The sequence below is a fragment of the Notamacropus eugenii genome, chromosome 1 (genome assembly GCF_028372415.1).
Source record: "Notamacropus eugenii isolate mMacEug1 chromosome 1, mMacEug1.pri_v2, whole genome shotgun sequence".
Classification (NCBI taxonomy): Eukaryota; Metazoa; Chordata; class Mammalia; order Diprotodontia; family Macropodidae; genus Notamacropus; species Notamacropus eugenii.
Genome location: NC_092872.1, coordinates 727,938,273 through 727,953,714, shown reverse-complemented (window position 1 = coordinate 727,953,714; position 15,442 = coordinate 727,938,273). Strand labels below are relative to the sequence as shown.

At 40.2% G+C, this 15,442-nt stretch overlaps 1 protein-coding gene across 2 annotated transcripts in view; it reads left to right on the top strand.

The window, feature by feature from the left end:
- Nucleotides 1-15,442, top strand: part of DNAH6 (dynein axonemal heavy chain 6) — a 220,215-nt gene that overhangs the window by 69,203 nt on the left and 135,570 nt on the right. For both annotated transcript variants that reach the window (XM_072637006.1, XM_072637007.1), the window contains exons 24-30: nt 2,167-2,386; nt 5,271-5,435; nt 5,518-5,631; nt 9,305-9,430; nt 9,531-9,686; nt 11,746-11,907; nt 14,855-14,992. In XM_072637006.1, coding sequence (XP_072493107.1) covers nt 2,167-2,386; nt 5,271-5,435; nt 5,518-5,631; nt 9,305-9,430; nt 9,531-9,686; nt 11,746-11,907; nt 14,855-14,992 — 1,081 coding nt within the window. The remainder of the gene's footprint in view (nt 1-2,166; nt 2,387-5,270; nt 5,436-5,517; nt 5,632-9,304; nt 9,431-9,530; nt 9,687-11,745; nt 11,908-14,854; nt 14,993-15,442) is intronic.

Here is a 15,442-nt window from a genome sequence, read left to right as displayed (position 1 = left end):
ATTTTATGGCATTCCCTTGAGCTAAGCTTCTGGTAATTGTGTCAAAAAAGAACAAAAGTTGGTCTTATTTGACAGGTAATTGATGAAGTCACTCTGGTTCTTAGTGATTACTGTTTCCCTTTCTACGGGCTTGTAAACTATCCCTCTAGTAATGTCTTAGAATTTTGTCCAGCCTAATTAATTTCAAGTTTACTGTCATGTGGTTTGAAGGATTTACCATACTATCAGGTAGTACCTAGAGCACTGGGCTTGTAAGACCTATGTCTAAGTCTTATCTAAGATACTTATTCTATATGAACTTGAGCAATTCACGTCATATCCCTCTGCCTCAGTTTTGTTATTTGTAAAATGGAGATAATAATAACTGCAGTATTTTCCTCACAGGGTTCTTGTGAAAATCAAATGAGATTGTGGATATATAAAGTGCTTTGCAAACCTTAAAGCATTTATAAATGCCAGTTATTATTACTTCCTTTTTTTGTAAATTGGAAAAAACTCTGTCCTGGCAACATATCCTCTAATTTCTAATATCTTTCAGAGACGGCTGATAACAGATCACAGATAACTATTGCTCATAGTTGCAGATGTTTCCAGTACTTTGAGATGTATTTGTTCTGGGTTTGCTGACTTAAATTTACTAGGAGGCAGCTTAGAATAGTAGAGACCATCATAGATAGTCTCAGTTGAAGAGAGAAGGGATAAGGTTCCATTAGTTGAGTGACCATGGGCTGAAACTTTCACAACCTGAATTTTCTCATATGTAAAATGGGAATAAAAATGGTCCTTATATTATCTACCTCTTAGGATCATCGTGAGGAATATGTTTTGCAAACCTTAAAGTACTGTGTAAATGGCAGTTATTATGGAAGGTATCTAGGTATTCTTTTGCCATCAAAAGATGATAAAAAAAAAATCACCTTGGCTTTTAAATCCCCACTAATAGCTACCATTTATTTAGCGCCTTAGGGATTGCAAAGTGCTTTCTATTGGTAATCTCATTAATTCACAACAATCCTGCAAGGTAGGAGCTATTATTTTCCTCATTTTACAGATGAGGAAACTGAGGCAGATAACGACTTAAGTGACTTGTCAAGATTTGCATAGCTACTAAATGTCAGAGGCTGGATTTGAAATCTGATATTCCTGACTCCAGGGTCAGCGTTCTATCCACTGCCCTCACCTTTTTTCTTTCCTGTTTCCCAAGCTGCATGTTGATTTGGTGATAAATCTCTCCACAAATCTCCAAATTTTATTGATAGCCCTAATAAGAGGTAGAGTAAGAGTCAGGAAGGCTTGCCCTTCAAGTCTTCAATTCTCTAAAGCTATAAATTACAGAACCTGAATGCTATTATAGGTTCTCTCTCTCTCTCTCTCTCTCTCTCTCTCTCTCTCTCTCTCTCTCTCTCTCTCTCTCTCTCTCTCTCTCTCCGTGTGTGTGTATGTGCGTATACATACAAAATCTTTCTCATTTTACAGGTAATGAAAATGAAGCTTAATCTGTTGCCCAACTCATATCTGAACCCTTGAAATCTTACCTGGTCCTTTCACTCGATTGCTAGCGCCTTTGAAGCCCAGGGCATCAGACTTGGCTTTGAATGGAAAGAGTCTTAGAGGCCATCAAGTCAGACCCTGTCCTTTTCACCAGGGAATAAGTTAGAGCACAGAGAGGTTGAATGACTTGTTTAAGGTCACACAGCTTACTATAAGTCCGAGGTAGAATCTGAACCCATATCTTGTTATACCTAAGTCCATGGTTCTATCCATTAACAATTTTCCATGGCAAAATAGCCACTGTGAAGTTTCTTGTTTGACACAAAGCCTACTCATCTCTATATCATTCTGGAGAGAGAGTTCCTAAAATGAAAGGCAATTCACAGCCAGCTAATATTTTGCCATAGTGTATGATGCATTTAGAGAACTAGGCGTCTGGGCAGCCCTCTTAACAAGCAGTAGAAGGTAATTGAGGTACGGGTGTCCCAAAGCCCAGAACTCCCGTGGCTGCACTGGTAGTGCCGTTGAGGGTTAGGGAGAACAAATCTTGTCCAAAGGGAGCTTAGATGGGAAGGTGATTTTAATCTTTAAGGGGTCCCAGGCATGTGGTTGGGGAATAAATCTATTGAATTCCTCTGGCTTTGCATTAAAGAAATTTGCCTTTCTTGGATATAGGTTTTACTTCTTATCCAATGACGAGCTTTTGGAAATTTTGGCCCAAACCCGAAATCCACAAGCGGTTCAGCCTCATTTAAGGAAGTGTTTTGATGCCATCTCTAGGCTGGAATTTGCCATTTTGGTCCCCACTGAACCCAGAATACCTGGCATTGACACAGAACCAGAAAAGGTTTTTACAAATGATATTTTGGCCATGCTGTCCCCAGAGGGAGAACGGGTAAGGATAACTCCTTCTTTTCCTTTTGTACATTTCAACGCATCGTAAGAATTCTAGGAAGCAACTTAAGTGACAAGATATCCAGTTCAGCTTCCTCATCTCTGATTTAATTACTTAGGAATCTCCCTCTTCTAATGAGTTGCAGTGCAGAGAGAGACAGAGAGACAGAGACAGAGAGACAGAGAAAGAGAAAAATATGACACTATATATGATACATAGCTGTATACAAAAACACACATTAACACTTTGATCCTCTTTCCTGTATCAACCCTCTTTCTGCAAAAGATAAAAAGATGTATAAATATTGTCCCATCAGTAGATTGGGCATATATACAAACATACATATACATATAATATGGAAATCATATCATCTATGAATGTCTATTTACATGGAAATAGAAATGTATATATGATATTTATATATAGTTATAAAAAGAAGTCTAAATATAGTCTCATCACTAGATAGGGCATCAGATGATATATATGATACATGTAAATGTAAGTTTATATAAAATATGATCTATACATTAATGTGTATAGCACAATTAAACAAACTGTTGCTTGATTAGCTATAATTTAGGTGTTCAATAGGAGATCAAAGAACTCCACATCTCTCATTTTCCCAAAAGGAGATAGAAAAACCTGCCCTGTCTATTCCTAGTCTCAATGTAGAAACAAGTTTGTGGGACGAATCCTTTAAAAAAAATTTAAGATGTTTTTAATGATTGCAAAAACTTTTAGGAGGCATGCGGTGGCTTATGTTCCTGTTGAAATACAAGACTGGGGTTCAGGCTACTTCCAAACTGTTAACAGATTAAAAAAGGCTTGACTATCTAAATAAGTTTTTCAAAGTAAAAATCATACCCTCCTTTCTGTCCTGTTTCTCTTCACCTTTTAGTCTGGAGAGAGTTAGCACTTAATAATTTACAAATCAAGAGAGCTTTATTTCTCTCACACCCTTCACCAGCATTGCTTTAAAAAAAAAAAAAAGCAGCTTTTACAATGTTCATATACATTTTAAACAACTCACTGAAATTCTAACATGATTGCATTTAAGACTATGATGTAAAAGCCCTGATCAAAGTGTCTTAAAAGGCAAAATTTTATTTTAGTAATTTTAAACACATTGCCTTGATGTCAGATATATTGGGAGAGGGGAGGAGGAGAGTTCTCTGGATTTAATGTAAACATAATCCACGTGCCTTTAAGTGACTCATTAATTAACCTCACTTGAGAAAATCGGCTTGCACTACAAATCAGCCCTTCCAGCTACAGCCAAGCTAGGGCTGCTTGGTCTGAGATATTATCAGCTTGGCGCTGCAGTTAAAACCCCACCAAGGACAGAATCTGGGGTTTTAACTCAAGAGAGAAAGATCCCTTCTTTGATTCCACTTCCCAAACTAACTCGTGAGAGAGTCTCACCCTGCTTTTTCAGTTCCCTTACTTAACAAGCTAATCTTAGAAAACCTCATACAGACAGATTCAAACCAAGCAGAGCTTTAGTGACCCAGAAATCGAAAGTTGAGATTAAAACTATTTTCTTGGGAGAACATTCTACCCAACTTTTTTTTAAACCTGTCTGCCTCCTGCTTCTTCTGCTAGGAAGAAGCTGTTTTTCAGCAACACATCCAATCCTACACCTAGCCTAATTCCTTCGACACACCTCTGCCAGAAAACCTTAAGAGGGCTTCCTCTTGGACAAAATTTTAACCCAATTTGTTCTTCAAGATATCGTAGTTTTTGTAAGAGTTACTACTCTTAGAGCTTGCCTTAGTTCCGATAACGAGCCTTCTTAAACAGCCGAGAGGTCTCTTTGGTAGAACACTATACTTCCCTGTCAGAAATCTAGGGGTCTTTTAACAGAACTCTTCTGGGAGAGACTTTGGACCAATATTGCTTAATTACAGCAAGACAGAAATGGTTCAGGCTCCGTATTCCAAAGTAAATCCAACCCCTCCAAGCAACAGAATCTGCCATAATCTCTGCCAGCACCCCAAAACTCAATTTAACTCAAATAGGACTTCTGTTCAAAGCCCTTTCTGGTGGTTTCATTTGCATATACCTCCTGTCCCCATAGCCTGTGTGAAAAGGATCCCATGTTAGTGAGAGTGAAAACATAGAACATATAAACTTACCCAGATAAAATTTACTTACTAGTAAAAGGGAAAGTCATATCATGCTGAGAGTCCTCACAGAGAACTCTCCTTGTGGAGAATTATCCACGTGGGTCCAATAGAGGGGGAACTCCTTCATAAGAATCTAGAGTGAAAGACTCAGATCGCTTTCTTGGTCGCCATAGCTGTGACTACTAAAAAATTCGAGAGACATGGTTTCTGGGTAATTTAGTAATTTTATTAGTAAGACCAGCATGTTATTAATAAAAGGATGGTCAATGGCCATCTCTCTTAGGCCAAAGACCCTTCATGGAGGTGGGCACAAAATTTACATGCCCTTCGAAGAATCAGTGTTCCTGAGGGTAGCAATAAACTCTGATTGGTTAACACAATGGGAAGTGGGTTTTTTTGGAGTATGTGATTAGGTCACTCACATCTTAATCAAAGAGATATCAATTTTATCACCTGTCTTGATAGCAGGGACAATCAACATTTCTCCAAAAGTGTCTGAGCAAACACTGTGAGCAGGAATAGATCCGTTAGCTCAAACTTAGAATTTCTTTTACTGTCTCATTAGATCTTGGCCTAGTAAAACTTGAGAGAGATTTCCCACACTGGTTGGTTTCTGGATGAGGAAGTAGAAAAGGGGAAAAAAACGTTGATCCTGATTCAATTATTAGTTATTCAATATGAGAGAAATAATTAATTTCTCAAAGAAGCCAAGCGGCTCTTACATGATGGGTCTCCCAATTGCTGCAATTCTCTTCTAGGTTGGCCTGGGGAAAGGTTTGAAGGCTCGAGGGAATGTGGAAGATTGGCTGGGCAAAGTGGAAGAAGCCATGTTCACGTCCCTGAGGCGCCTAAGTAAAGCTGCCATTGCTGATTACCAGTCCAAGATCCGGATTGAGTGGGTGGTGGCTGGCCATCCTTCCCAAGTAATTCCTCATTGCTAGTATTGTCTTTCCGTGTGCTTTGAGTGGGTGGTTCAGCATTGGCCAAGTTGGTGTTTCCTTGCAGGTTGTGCTTACCATTTCTCAAATCATGTGGTGCCGAGACTTGACTGAATGCTTAGAAGGGGAAGATGAAGACCACTTGCAAGCAATGGAAGTGTTTGAAAAAACAAACTTTGAGGTGAGTCTTGGGAAAGAGTAAGGAGGAGCGTGGAGAAGCTTAGAGGGCTAGTATCAGAATAATTCAGGTTTGCTACCTTTCAGTCTTCTAAAAGATTCATATAACTTGAATTATTTCGTGAATGAGTACTTTGTCAAACAATCGGTCAATGAGCATTTATGAATGGCCTTCTATTTAGAAAAGCTACAGTCAAACACACTATACCTTGACTCCAAGATAGTAGTGTCATTTTGGTCGTCTCCAAGAACCAACCATTTTGAAAGAGCATTGAAGGTCAAAATCCCCTGTCTGATGTTTAAAAAGTTCACAACCCGATCCCCTCCTACTGTTTCAGTCTTTTCATACCTTACACCCTCACTGTATATTCAATGACCCTGACCTCAAGGCTGTTCCTCCCACATGACATTGTGGATATTTTCTTGGGGTGCCCCCATCCTTGGCATGCTCTCCTTCCTCATTTCTGCTTCCTTGCTTCTCTGGCTTCTAGTCCCAGCTAAAATCCCACCTTTTACAGGAAGCCTTTTCCTAACCCCCCCCCCCCCCAATCTTGTATATACCTGTTTGTATATGGTTGTGTATATGTTGTTTGCTCTTCCCTCCCCCTCCTGTTAGACTGTAAGCTCATTGAAGGTATGGATTGTTTGGAGCTTTGTTTGTAAGGTCAGTGATTAGCACAGTAGTTGGCACCTAAGAAGCATTTAATAGATGTTTGTTGACTACCTGACTGACACAGTGCTAGGCTCTGAGAACACAAAAGAAAGAAATGAAATAATTCCTGACCACAAGGAACTTGTGGGAGGTGACATATAAGCATAATGATATGCAAAGTGAACATAAGGTCATTATTAATAGGGCTTGGGAGACCCTAACAGCAATGAGGATAAAGCCCTCCAATACACTGTCTGTACTTATACTGAAATAGGTATTTGCATGTCGCCTCCCCCATTAGACTGTAGGCTCCTTGAGGCAGAGACTGTGTTCTTACCTTTCTTTGTAACCCTAGAGCTTGGTTTATTATCACAGTACCTGACACATAATTGGTACATTAATACTTGCTGATATTTAGTCATATGAATGATAGTGTTGGCACTAAGATTTGAAGGATTTTCATTAAGATTAATTTATGCTAAAGATGTGGTTTGGGGTTTTGTTTTGTTTTCTAAAACCTGTAAATAGAAGAGAGCAAAACCAGAAAACTAAGACAAAATTAAGGGCATGGCGGGAGGGGTTACAAAAATAGAGGGCTAGAGAAGCCATACACCCATGTTTCTTAGACAGGAATAACACTCAAAACATCTCCCTATGCCAGTGTTTCATTCAATCTTGAGAAACTCAAGAACATAATTTGCACTGGATTTGCAAATCTACAACCTCCAAAACTCCAAGAGCAATCAGACCTGTGAAACAAAATAAACCCTCTACCTTTCGTAGATTTTGAAATGCCAATTTCCATGAATTTGCCTTTGCTTTTCAAAGAGTTTGAAACCTAAGTGGTTAATGTCTTTCCTCTTAGAACAAATGAGGTTGGAAATCAGATTGAGGCAAGGTGAAAAAAAATATCCTGCTCACCAAGTAAGCCCCTGTGCTACTATTTTTTACCCAAAGGGACCCTAGGGAAAAAAGAGAGAATCTTAGCTTTTGAACTGTACATAAATGTGCCTTCTGATCAGGGTAGGAAGTATTTTCAACATGCCTGTTGTTGCCAAAAGTTATACCAGGCTTTAATGATCAGTAGTTTTTGTGATCTGGCTGTTTGCACACTGTCCTCCCCATTGGACTCTGAGTTTCTTGAAGGCAAGGACTACTTTTTATCTTTCTTTGCATTCCCAACATTTGGCACTGTTTCTAGCACATAGTAGGAGGTCCTTAATAAATGCTCCTTGCTCACTAACATGGCTCTTTGTGGGGGATATGGACTATTCATTTTTTTCTTCATATGAAGGAAAAAAGAGATAAAATGCCCAAATGTATAGATGAAATATTTTTATTTAACATTCATGTTACTGCTGACCCAGCTTCCCTTGGAAATGAATTTTCTCCTGGACTTCTCAGCAGGCAGTCCCACCACTGAGAAAGTTTTTCGTGAGCACCCACCTGTACCTTTCTTGACTCCCTTATGTGGATGGCAAAATGCATTTTCCATTAACAGTCAAGGACTGGTGCAAGGTGAAGTGAGCAGAATCAGGAGAGAACAACTTATTCAACAGTCACTACTGTGTAAAGAAAACAAGACTTGGGAGCTCTGATTATACAGTGACCCGAAGACTCGTGATGAAGCCTTCTACCCACCTCCTGACAGAGAAGGGATGGGCTCAATGTTCTGAATGCAACATACATTTTTGGACATGGCTAATGCAAGAATTAGTGTTCCTTGACCATGCATATCTATTATAACGGTTTTGATTTTCTTCTTTTTTTCCAGTAAAGGTGGGAAAGTGGGAGGGAAAGAAAATAGATTTTTATTCGTTGGAAAAATGCAATTTACTGGGGTTTTTTAAATCATTGGCCAAGGCAACTAGGTCAGATCATTAACAGGGGTGTCAGGATTAATGTTGAGGCTTAGGAATAGAGGGAAGGAGGGTATATGTTTATCAGTCAATCAACAAGCATTTATTTAACTACTACTGTACCAGGAACTGAGTTAGGTGGTGGGGATACAAAGATACAAATAAAACAGTCCTTCCTCTCAAAGAACTTGCATTCTAACAAAATATCCAGTATACAGGAACAAGTGTGGAACAAACATGGGTTCAACTCTTCAATTCTGTTCACCAAACATCTTTATCTGCAAATTCAGCTCTATCTTTTTTGAATTTTCATTATCAAAAAATAATGAACCGATGTGAATGATCATGCAAATAATCTAGATTCAAGAAAGGTTTGGCTGGTGCATTGAACTGGGAGTCAGGGAGACTTAGGTTGAATGCACAAGTGTGTGGAGTCACCTAGCATTGTCAGTTGTTAAATTTCAGGGTGAGCATTTTTACCTCGAAATCACAAAAGCTGCAAATCCAGGGTTGGTTTATTTTGTTGTTGTTGATTGTTTGGACTTAAGAAAGTGATGAAGAAAATATTAATAATGCAAAATAAACTCTAAAGTGTGTCATGCATGCCATCCCCCCTCCCAAGAGCCAGTTGTTAAATATTTACCAACATACCCTTTGTTGAAAGCCTAATTCAAACACTTATTAATTTCAAGTGATCTAGTTTGTCTCTGCCTCAATTTCTGTATGTGTAAAATGGGGATAATATGAGCTCTTAACTGACAGGGAGGTTTGGGGGCTCAAAACAGCCTTAAATCATTATATATGATTATCATCATCATCATCATCAGTCTTTGTATAGATTCATGGGATATTCAATCATGCAATCACAAGGCCATAGGATCTTTGAGTACACTAAGCATGGGGAACCTAGTCTAACCTCTTCTAGCAAAATTGTTGTTGATTTTGGTCTTTCATTTTTCAAGGAAGACGAAAAGCATCAAGACAATGATGTCCTGGCACGCATAAGAATTGGATTTAAGTCAGGTAGAGCTGAGTAAAATTGTCAACCTCACTTTCTCCCCCAGAGTCATCAAAGTCCAGTGGCAGGACAAAAGTGTTACCCTTAAAACAGCTGTTTTTTAATAAGCTGCAAAGTAACGTTCTAACTTTTTCTTTTAAACTTGTAGAGACTAAATGATTTGGCAGGCTTGGTCCGAGGTAGTCTTCCCAAATTACATAGAAATATTATAACAGCCTTAATCACTATTGATGTCCATGCAAGAGATATTGTCAGTGAACTTGTGGAAACAAAGGTAATTATTTGCCTTATTTAAAAGTAATAACCCCATACTAACTTCTGTGATTTCAGATCTATGAGTAAATGAAACATCTTGTTTTGTATCTCCTGGATAGGTGTCTGCTTCTGAATGCTTTGAATGGCAGAGGCAGCTACGTTATTATTGGGACCTTGACCTAGATAATTGTGTGGCCAAAATGGCCCTGTCTCAGTATACCTATGGCTACGAGTACCTGGGAGCATGCCCCAGACTGGTGATTACCCCTCTCACTGTAAGTTATTTTTCATTTATGTTACTATTTGTGTAGAAAAGAGTGAGATTGGCAGAATGGATAAAGAGCTGTCCTTGGGACCAAGAAAACCTGGATTCAAGCACTGCTTCCGATTGTGTGTAACCTTGGGCAAGTCTCTTAACCTTGAAGTGTTCTAGGCCAGGGGTATCAAACTTAAATAGAAATGGAGGCCAGTAAATCATGATGGGCCACATATTGACTTAGAAAACCCACACATCTATGTGTTTCTTTTTTTAATTAATATGTCAGTACATTAAAATCAGAGAAGCACTATACTTTCATCTGGTTTGGACAGCACCCAGGAGTGTTGTGGGCCTTATATGGCCCAATGGTACCTTTACTCTAGACAACTTTACAAGATAATATGTCGCATAGGTTGCTGTCCACATTGGACAAGAGAATGTCTTCATCTAGGGTTCTCTTTTCCAATGAAATCCCAGTTCCAGTCCTCAATCCCATTACTAATAATATAAAGATTTACTGAGAAATACTACTACAGAAATTCTATGTCTTCATCCATGTGCACAGACCTTAAACCCTAAACCAGTGCAGACAGTAGGACCTCCATGCCTTCATTGTTGGTCATGAATGAATAGCTCTGGATATAATCATGTTCTACTGATGGCCAGTATCCTGACATTGCACCTCCCTAAAGCTGGACAGTCTGGGCCTTGACTAGCAAACACTCAGCCCATCCCTTGGGCCATTTTGAAGTCTTTTCAGCTTTGATGCCTGTTAGAGATTCACTTTGCTGCCTCACCCAAGATTCATTGGCTACTTCATTAGGCATTTATGAAAAACTTCTTCTTTATCTAACATAGCCTAGGTTCCCTGAAGAGCTGTCACTGGAGCTTTTCCACTAGGAGCCAAAGCCACAAGTAAACAGCATCAACCATTGTCATCAACCAACTAGCTCTGCTCCAAGAATTTCAGTTAGTCAACATCTATGAGCTCCAGAGTAAATTGGGTTTAAGGCTTGATCTTTGAGCAAGAAATGTAGCCAGTAAACCCAGAGGAAGAAAGGCAACTTTTGGCCATGGAGTTTACCTTCCCCTGGGCAGAACACCAGAAGAGAGGAGAAGAGAGGAGAGGATTATTTACCATACTGTATTTATCATGAACCAGGAACTGTCTGAAGTATTGAAGACACGAAGATAGGTCAAAACAGTTCCCTCCTTGGGGGGAACTCAGAGTCTAATGGGGGAGTTAACAGGCAAATAACCACATATGAACAAGATAGATGATGATGATGGTGGTGGTGGTGGTGATGATGATGATGATGATGATGATGATGATGATGATGATGATGATGATAGCAGTTAATATATGTTTCAGGCACTGTGCTAAGTGCTTTACAAATATTATTTCATTAGATCTTCACAACCCTGGGAAGTAGGTATTGTTATTATCCAGTTGAAGAAACTGAGGCAAACAGAGTTAAGTAACCTGCTCAGGGTCACACAGCTAGTAAGTGTCTGACACTAGATTTGAATTCAGGTACTCCTAACTCCATGTCCAGTTCTACCTACTGCACCACCTATCTGGGAAATAAAGTGGAGAGTCTCAAAAAAGGAAAGAACTATTATTAAGGGGGATCAGAGAAGACTTCTTCAAGAAAGTAGGATTTTAACCAAGACTCAAAGGGAGCCAGGGAAGTCAGGAGGTAGAGTTGAAAAGGCAGAGAATTCTACACATGGAGAACAGTTAGGGAAAATGCATGGAGTCAGGAGGGAGGGAGAGAAGAAGGAAGGAAGGAAAGGAGGGAAGGAAGGAAAGAAGGAGGGAAGGAAGGAACGAACTAACAAATGAAGAAACGAAGGAGGGAAAGAAAGAGGGAAGAAAGGAGGGAAGGAAAGAAGGAATTACTGATTTTCAATTTACCCTGTGCATAACTTGTTTGTACATAGTTGCATGTTGTGTTCACCAAGAAACTATGAGCTTTTTGAGACCAGAGACCGTCTTTTGCCTTTCTTTGTATCGTTGCTTAACACACAGTAAGTGCTTAATAAATGCTTGTTATTGCTGTTTATTTCCTCAGGATCGCTGCTACCTCTGTTTGATGGGAGCCTTGCAGCTTGACCTGGGGGGAGCTCCGGCTGGACCTGCTGGCACAGGCAAAACAGAGACCACAAAAGATCTTGCTAAAGCTCTCGCTATTCAGTGTGTGGTATTTAACTGTTCAGATGGTTTGGACTATAAGGTAGAGTGTCCATATATGAATACTATTACTTAATGCTGTGGGGTTTTTTTCATTCCTGTTGAGTAATTTTGTAAGACTTGAATGGGACGTGAACAGGCCACCAAGTGTCATGATGGATGAAGCTGAGTGGGCTGATCCAAGGGGAAATGGGTGCAGTTGGAATGAACTCCAGCCCATTCACAATGGCCTCCTACATCCAGTTGCCCCTTCCTAGGGACAACCAAGTTTCTGTCACAGCTGGTTTCTACGAAGATGAATTTTATTTCCACAAAAGCAGTCTCTAATCTTAAACATCATCTTAGGAAACAACAATCCTACAGCATTCAACTATGGGAATAAAAAGGAGATGAAACTGATGAGAACCAAGAGATGAAGCAGTATTGTATGAACTATTGCTCCAATACCCCATTTATTCTAGTTTCACAGTTCCCAGAAAACACTAATTTTTGTGTTGTTAATAAATGAAGGACAAGTATAAGCAGAGTAGCATCCTGAAGACATTCCTGCTTGTCTTCAGATACCCATGATTACCTAGAAGGAGAGGATCAAAAGTGTTCCCAAAGAGATACTGGGGGATAGGAGCTTTTGTTGGAGCTAAAGTGACCCTTGAAGGCATCCAGGGACTCTAAAACGGGAAAAGGGTTTGGCATCACAGGCATGGAAGTTGGAGATAGCAAGTCACATACAGAGAATGGCAAGTAGGCAGTTTGTCTAGAATAGTCCATTCGTCATTTGACAAGCACTAATTGATCTCTTACTGTGTTCTGGGCACTGTGCTAAGGGCTGGGGAATACAAACAAGGGCACAAATGGTCCTCAACATCAGGAGGCTCAAGGTCTAATGAGAAGACAACATAGAAATGGAGTGTGAAAGAGGGAGTGGTGAATCAACCTTGAAAGACAGGTGGAGCCAGGTTGTGAAAACCACACGGAGGAATTTGTATTTTATACCAGAGACCATAGGAAGTCTTTGAAGCTTCTTGAGCATGGGATTGACAGGGCCACAGTCTGTTTTAGGATCAGAGAAAGTCTTCAGGTAGGGACACTAATAGGGAGCCTATTGAAAGGCAGGGGTCTAAAGCAGAGTCAGCTTAAGCCTGTTCCCAAGAGCCAATCCAGTCTAATCCAATAAACATTAAGCATCTGTGATATACCAGGCAGCAAGCTATGCCCTCAACAAGCTTACAGTCTAAAAGGGACCACACACAAAAGGAGGCACAGGGTAAGGGAGAGCAGGGACAGGATACCAGGGAGCACCTGGTGTGGGGGCAACTCTAGCCACTACTGAGTAAATGGACATTCCAGAATCATTTTGCCTTGCTTTAAAACTTCAGCAAAGGTTCTGTGCTGTGTTCATGCTCATGTGTGAAATATTCAGTAATGACAACTTGAACTTGAAGTGAGGATAAAGCCTCATGGGGGAGGGTGACATCAAGTGACGTCTTCATAATAGCCACAAGGGTAGAGATTGCCATTATTTTGGGACATCTCCACTTGGAAGTCCCTTAGGCATCTTAAGTTCAATATGGCCAAAATTGAACTTATCCACTCCTTTTAAACTAAGTTTTCCTCTCCTCTGGTTGTTATTAATCAGGCATGTCTGACACTTTGTGACACCATTTGGGGTTTTCTTGGCAGAGATAATGGTTTACCATTTCCTTCTCCAACTCATTTTACAGATGAGGAAACCAAGGCAAACACAGTGAAATGACTTGCCCAGGGTCACACAACTAGTAAGCGTCTGAGGCTGGATTTGAACTCATCTTCCTGATTCCAGGCCTGGTGCTCTATGCACTATGGTGCCATCTAACTATCTCCCTTCTCCTCCTACCTTTCCAATTTCTGTCAAGGGTGCTACCAGTCACACAGGTTCACAATCTAGGAATTATCACTGTTTCTGTGTTCCCACACTCCTGCCCTGCCATATCTAATCACTTGCTGAGTCTTGTTCAATCTGCCTCCATAACATCTCTCACATTTACCCCTTTTTTTCTCTACTAAGACAAAAACCACCTCAATTGGGGCCCTCATCATAGCTCACCATATTTTTTCAGTAGTTTCCTCATTTTTTAGCTTTAGCTTATTAGCTTTGCAATTCTGAGATTTTCCAAATGGTCAAAACATGGCAAGTAGTATTAAGCCCTCACAATCAACCAATCAATAAACAAACATTTATTAAGTACCTACTATGTGCTAAGCACTGTGCTAAACACTTGGCATACAAAGGCCAATAATTCTTCTTTATTAATCACATATAATAACTTCTGAGGACACTATTCATTGATGAGTAAATATTTTTAAGTTCTTACTTGTCTTAAAAGCATCCACTTAAAAGAGACTTTTGAGGTCATATAGTCGGAATTCTCCGATTCTGTGTTACTTCAGTCTGGATTTTATAGCCAATCCTCAAAGTGGGTGAGGTGATGAAATTTTAGTGGCTCATTTGCTTCTATCACCAGATTACCGAGGCCTGTTTTCTTTCTTATTGATGGTACTCCTGGTTTTGAAGAAGAGAGAGTGGAGAGGTAGGGGCAAGGGAATAAAGGTGAGGACAAAAGATGCCTTCTCCAAATCTAGAGTTCACACAGATTGTCTGAAGCCACTCTAATCAGATGCCCAACCACACCTGTACTTGTCAATGAGGACCTAGATGATCTCTGGCTTCCCTCTGAGGGAGCTAGGTAGAGCATTAAACAGATCACTGTTGGAGACCATTAAAACCCAGGCTATAGTCAAGAAGATAATTGTAGAAAGAAATGAAAATTAGACAGGAGCCTGGAAATTGGATTACAAGTACTGTTTTTAAGAGGCATCAGTCTCATTCCAAGATCCAACTATTTCTCAGCTGCAGACCCCAACTTCCTCCTTACTTAAATTAACTAAAATTAAATTAAACCAGATTTGGCATGGGGGCCACTCTTGGTGAAACAACTTTCTCTCTGTTCCAGATGATGGGGAGATTCTTCAGTGGTTTGGCTCAGTCGGGAGCCTGGTGCTGTTTTGATGAATTTAACCGGATCGATATAGAGGTTCTGTCTGTAATTGCTCAGCAATTGATTACAATCAGAAATGCCAAAGCCGCAAAGGTAAGGTGCTGGGAGATGCCAATTGGGAACCACATTATGGCACTGCCTGCAATATGTTTTTAGTTTATGGTAAGGCAGCCACGAAAGCCATTTTTACAGAGATAGCACCAGTTTTGTTATCTAATGTTATCTAATGAGTCTTCCACCTCAGAGATGGCATTAGCAATGGAGTAGGGGCTGCTTATTCCAGGCCATTCTCATCCCTCCATCCACTGTCCTCATCCACTTTTCCCTCCTTCCTCCCTTTTCTGGCACTTTATTTTCATGTGGCCCAAATTCTGGCCCAACCCCAGCTCAAGCTCATTAATCTGACCCCGGGTTTGTTAGGGCCTCGGCCTAGTCATGGCTTGACTTTTCCCTCCTTCCTCCCTTTTCTGGCACTTTACTTTCATGTGGCCCAAATTCTGGCCCAACCCCAGCTCAAGCTCACTAATCTGACCCCGGGTTTTT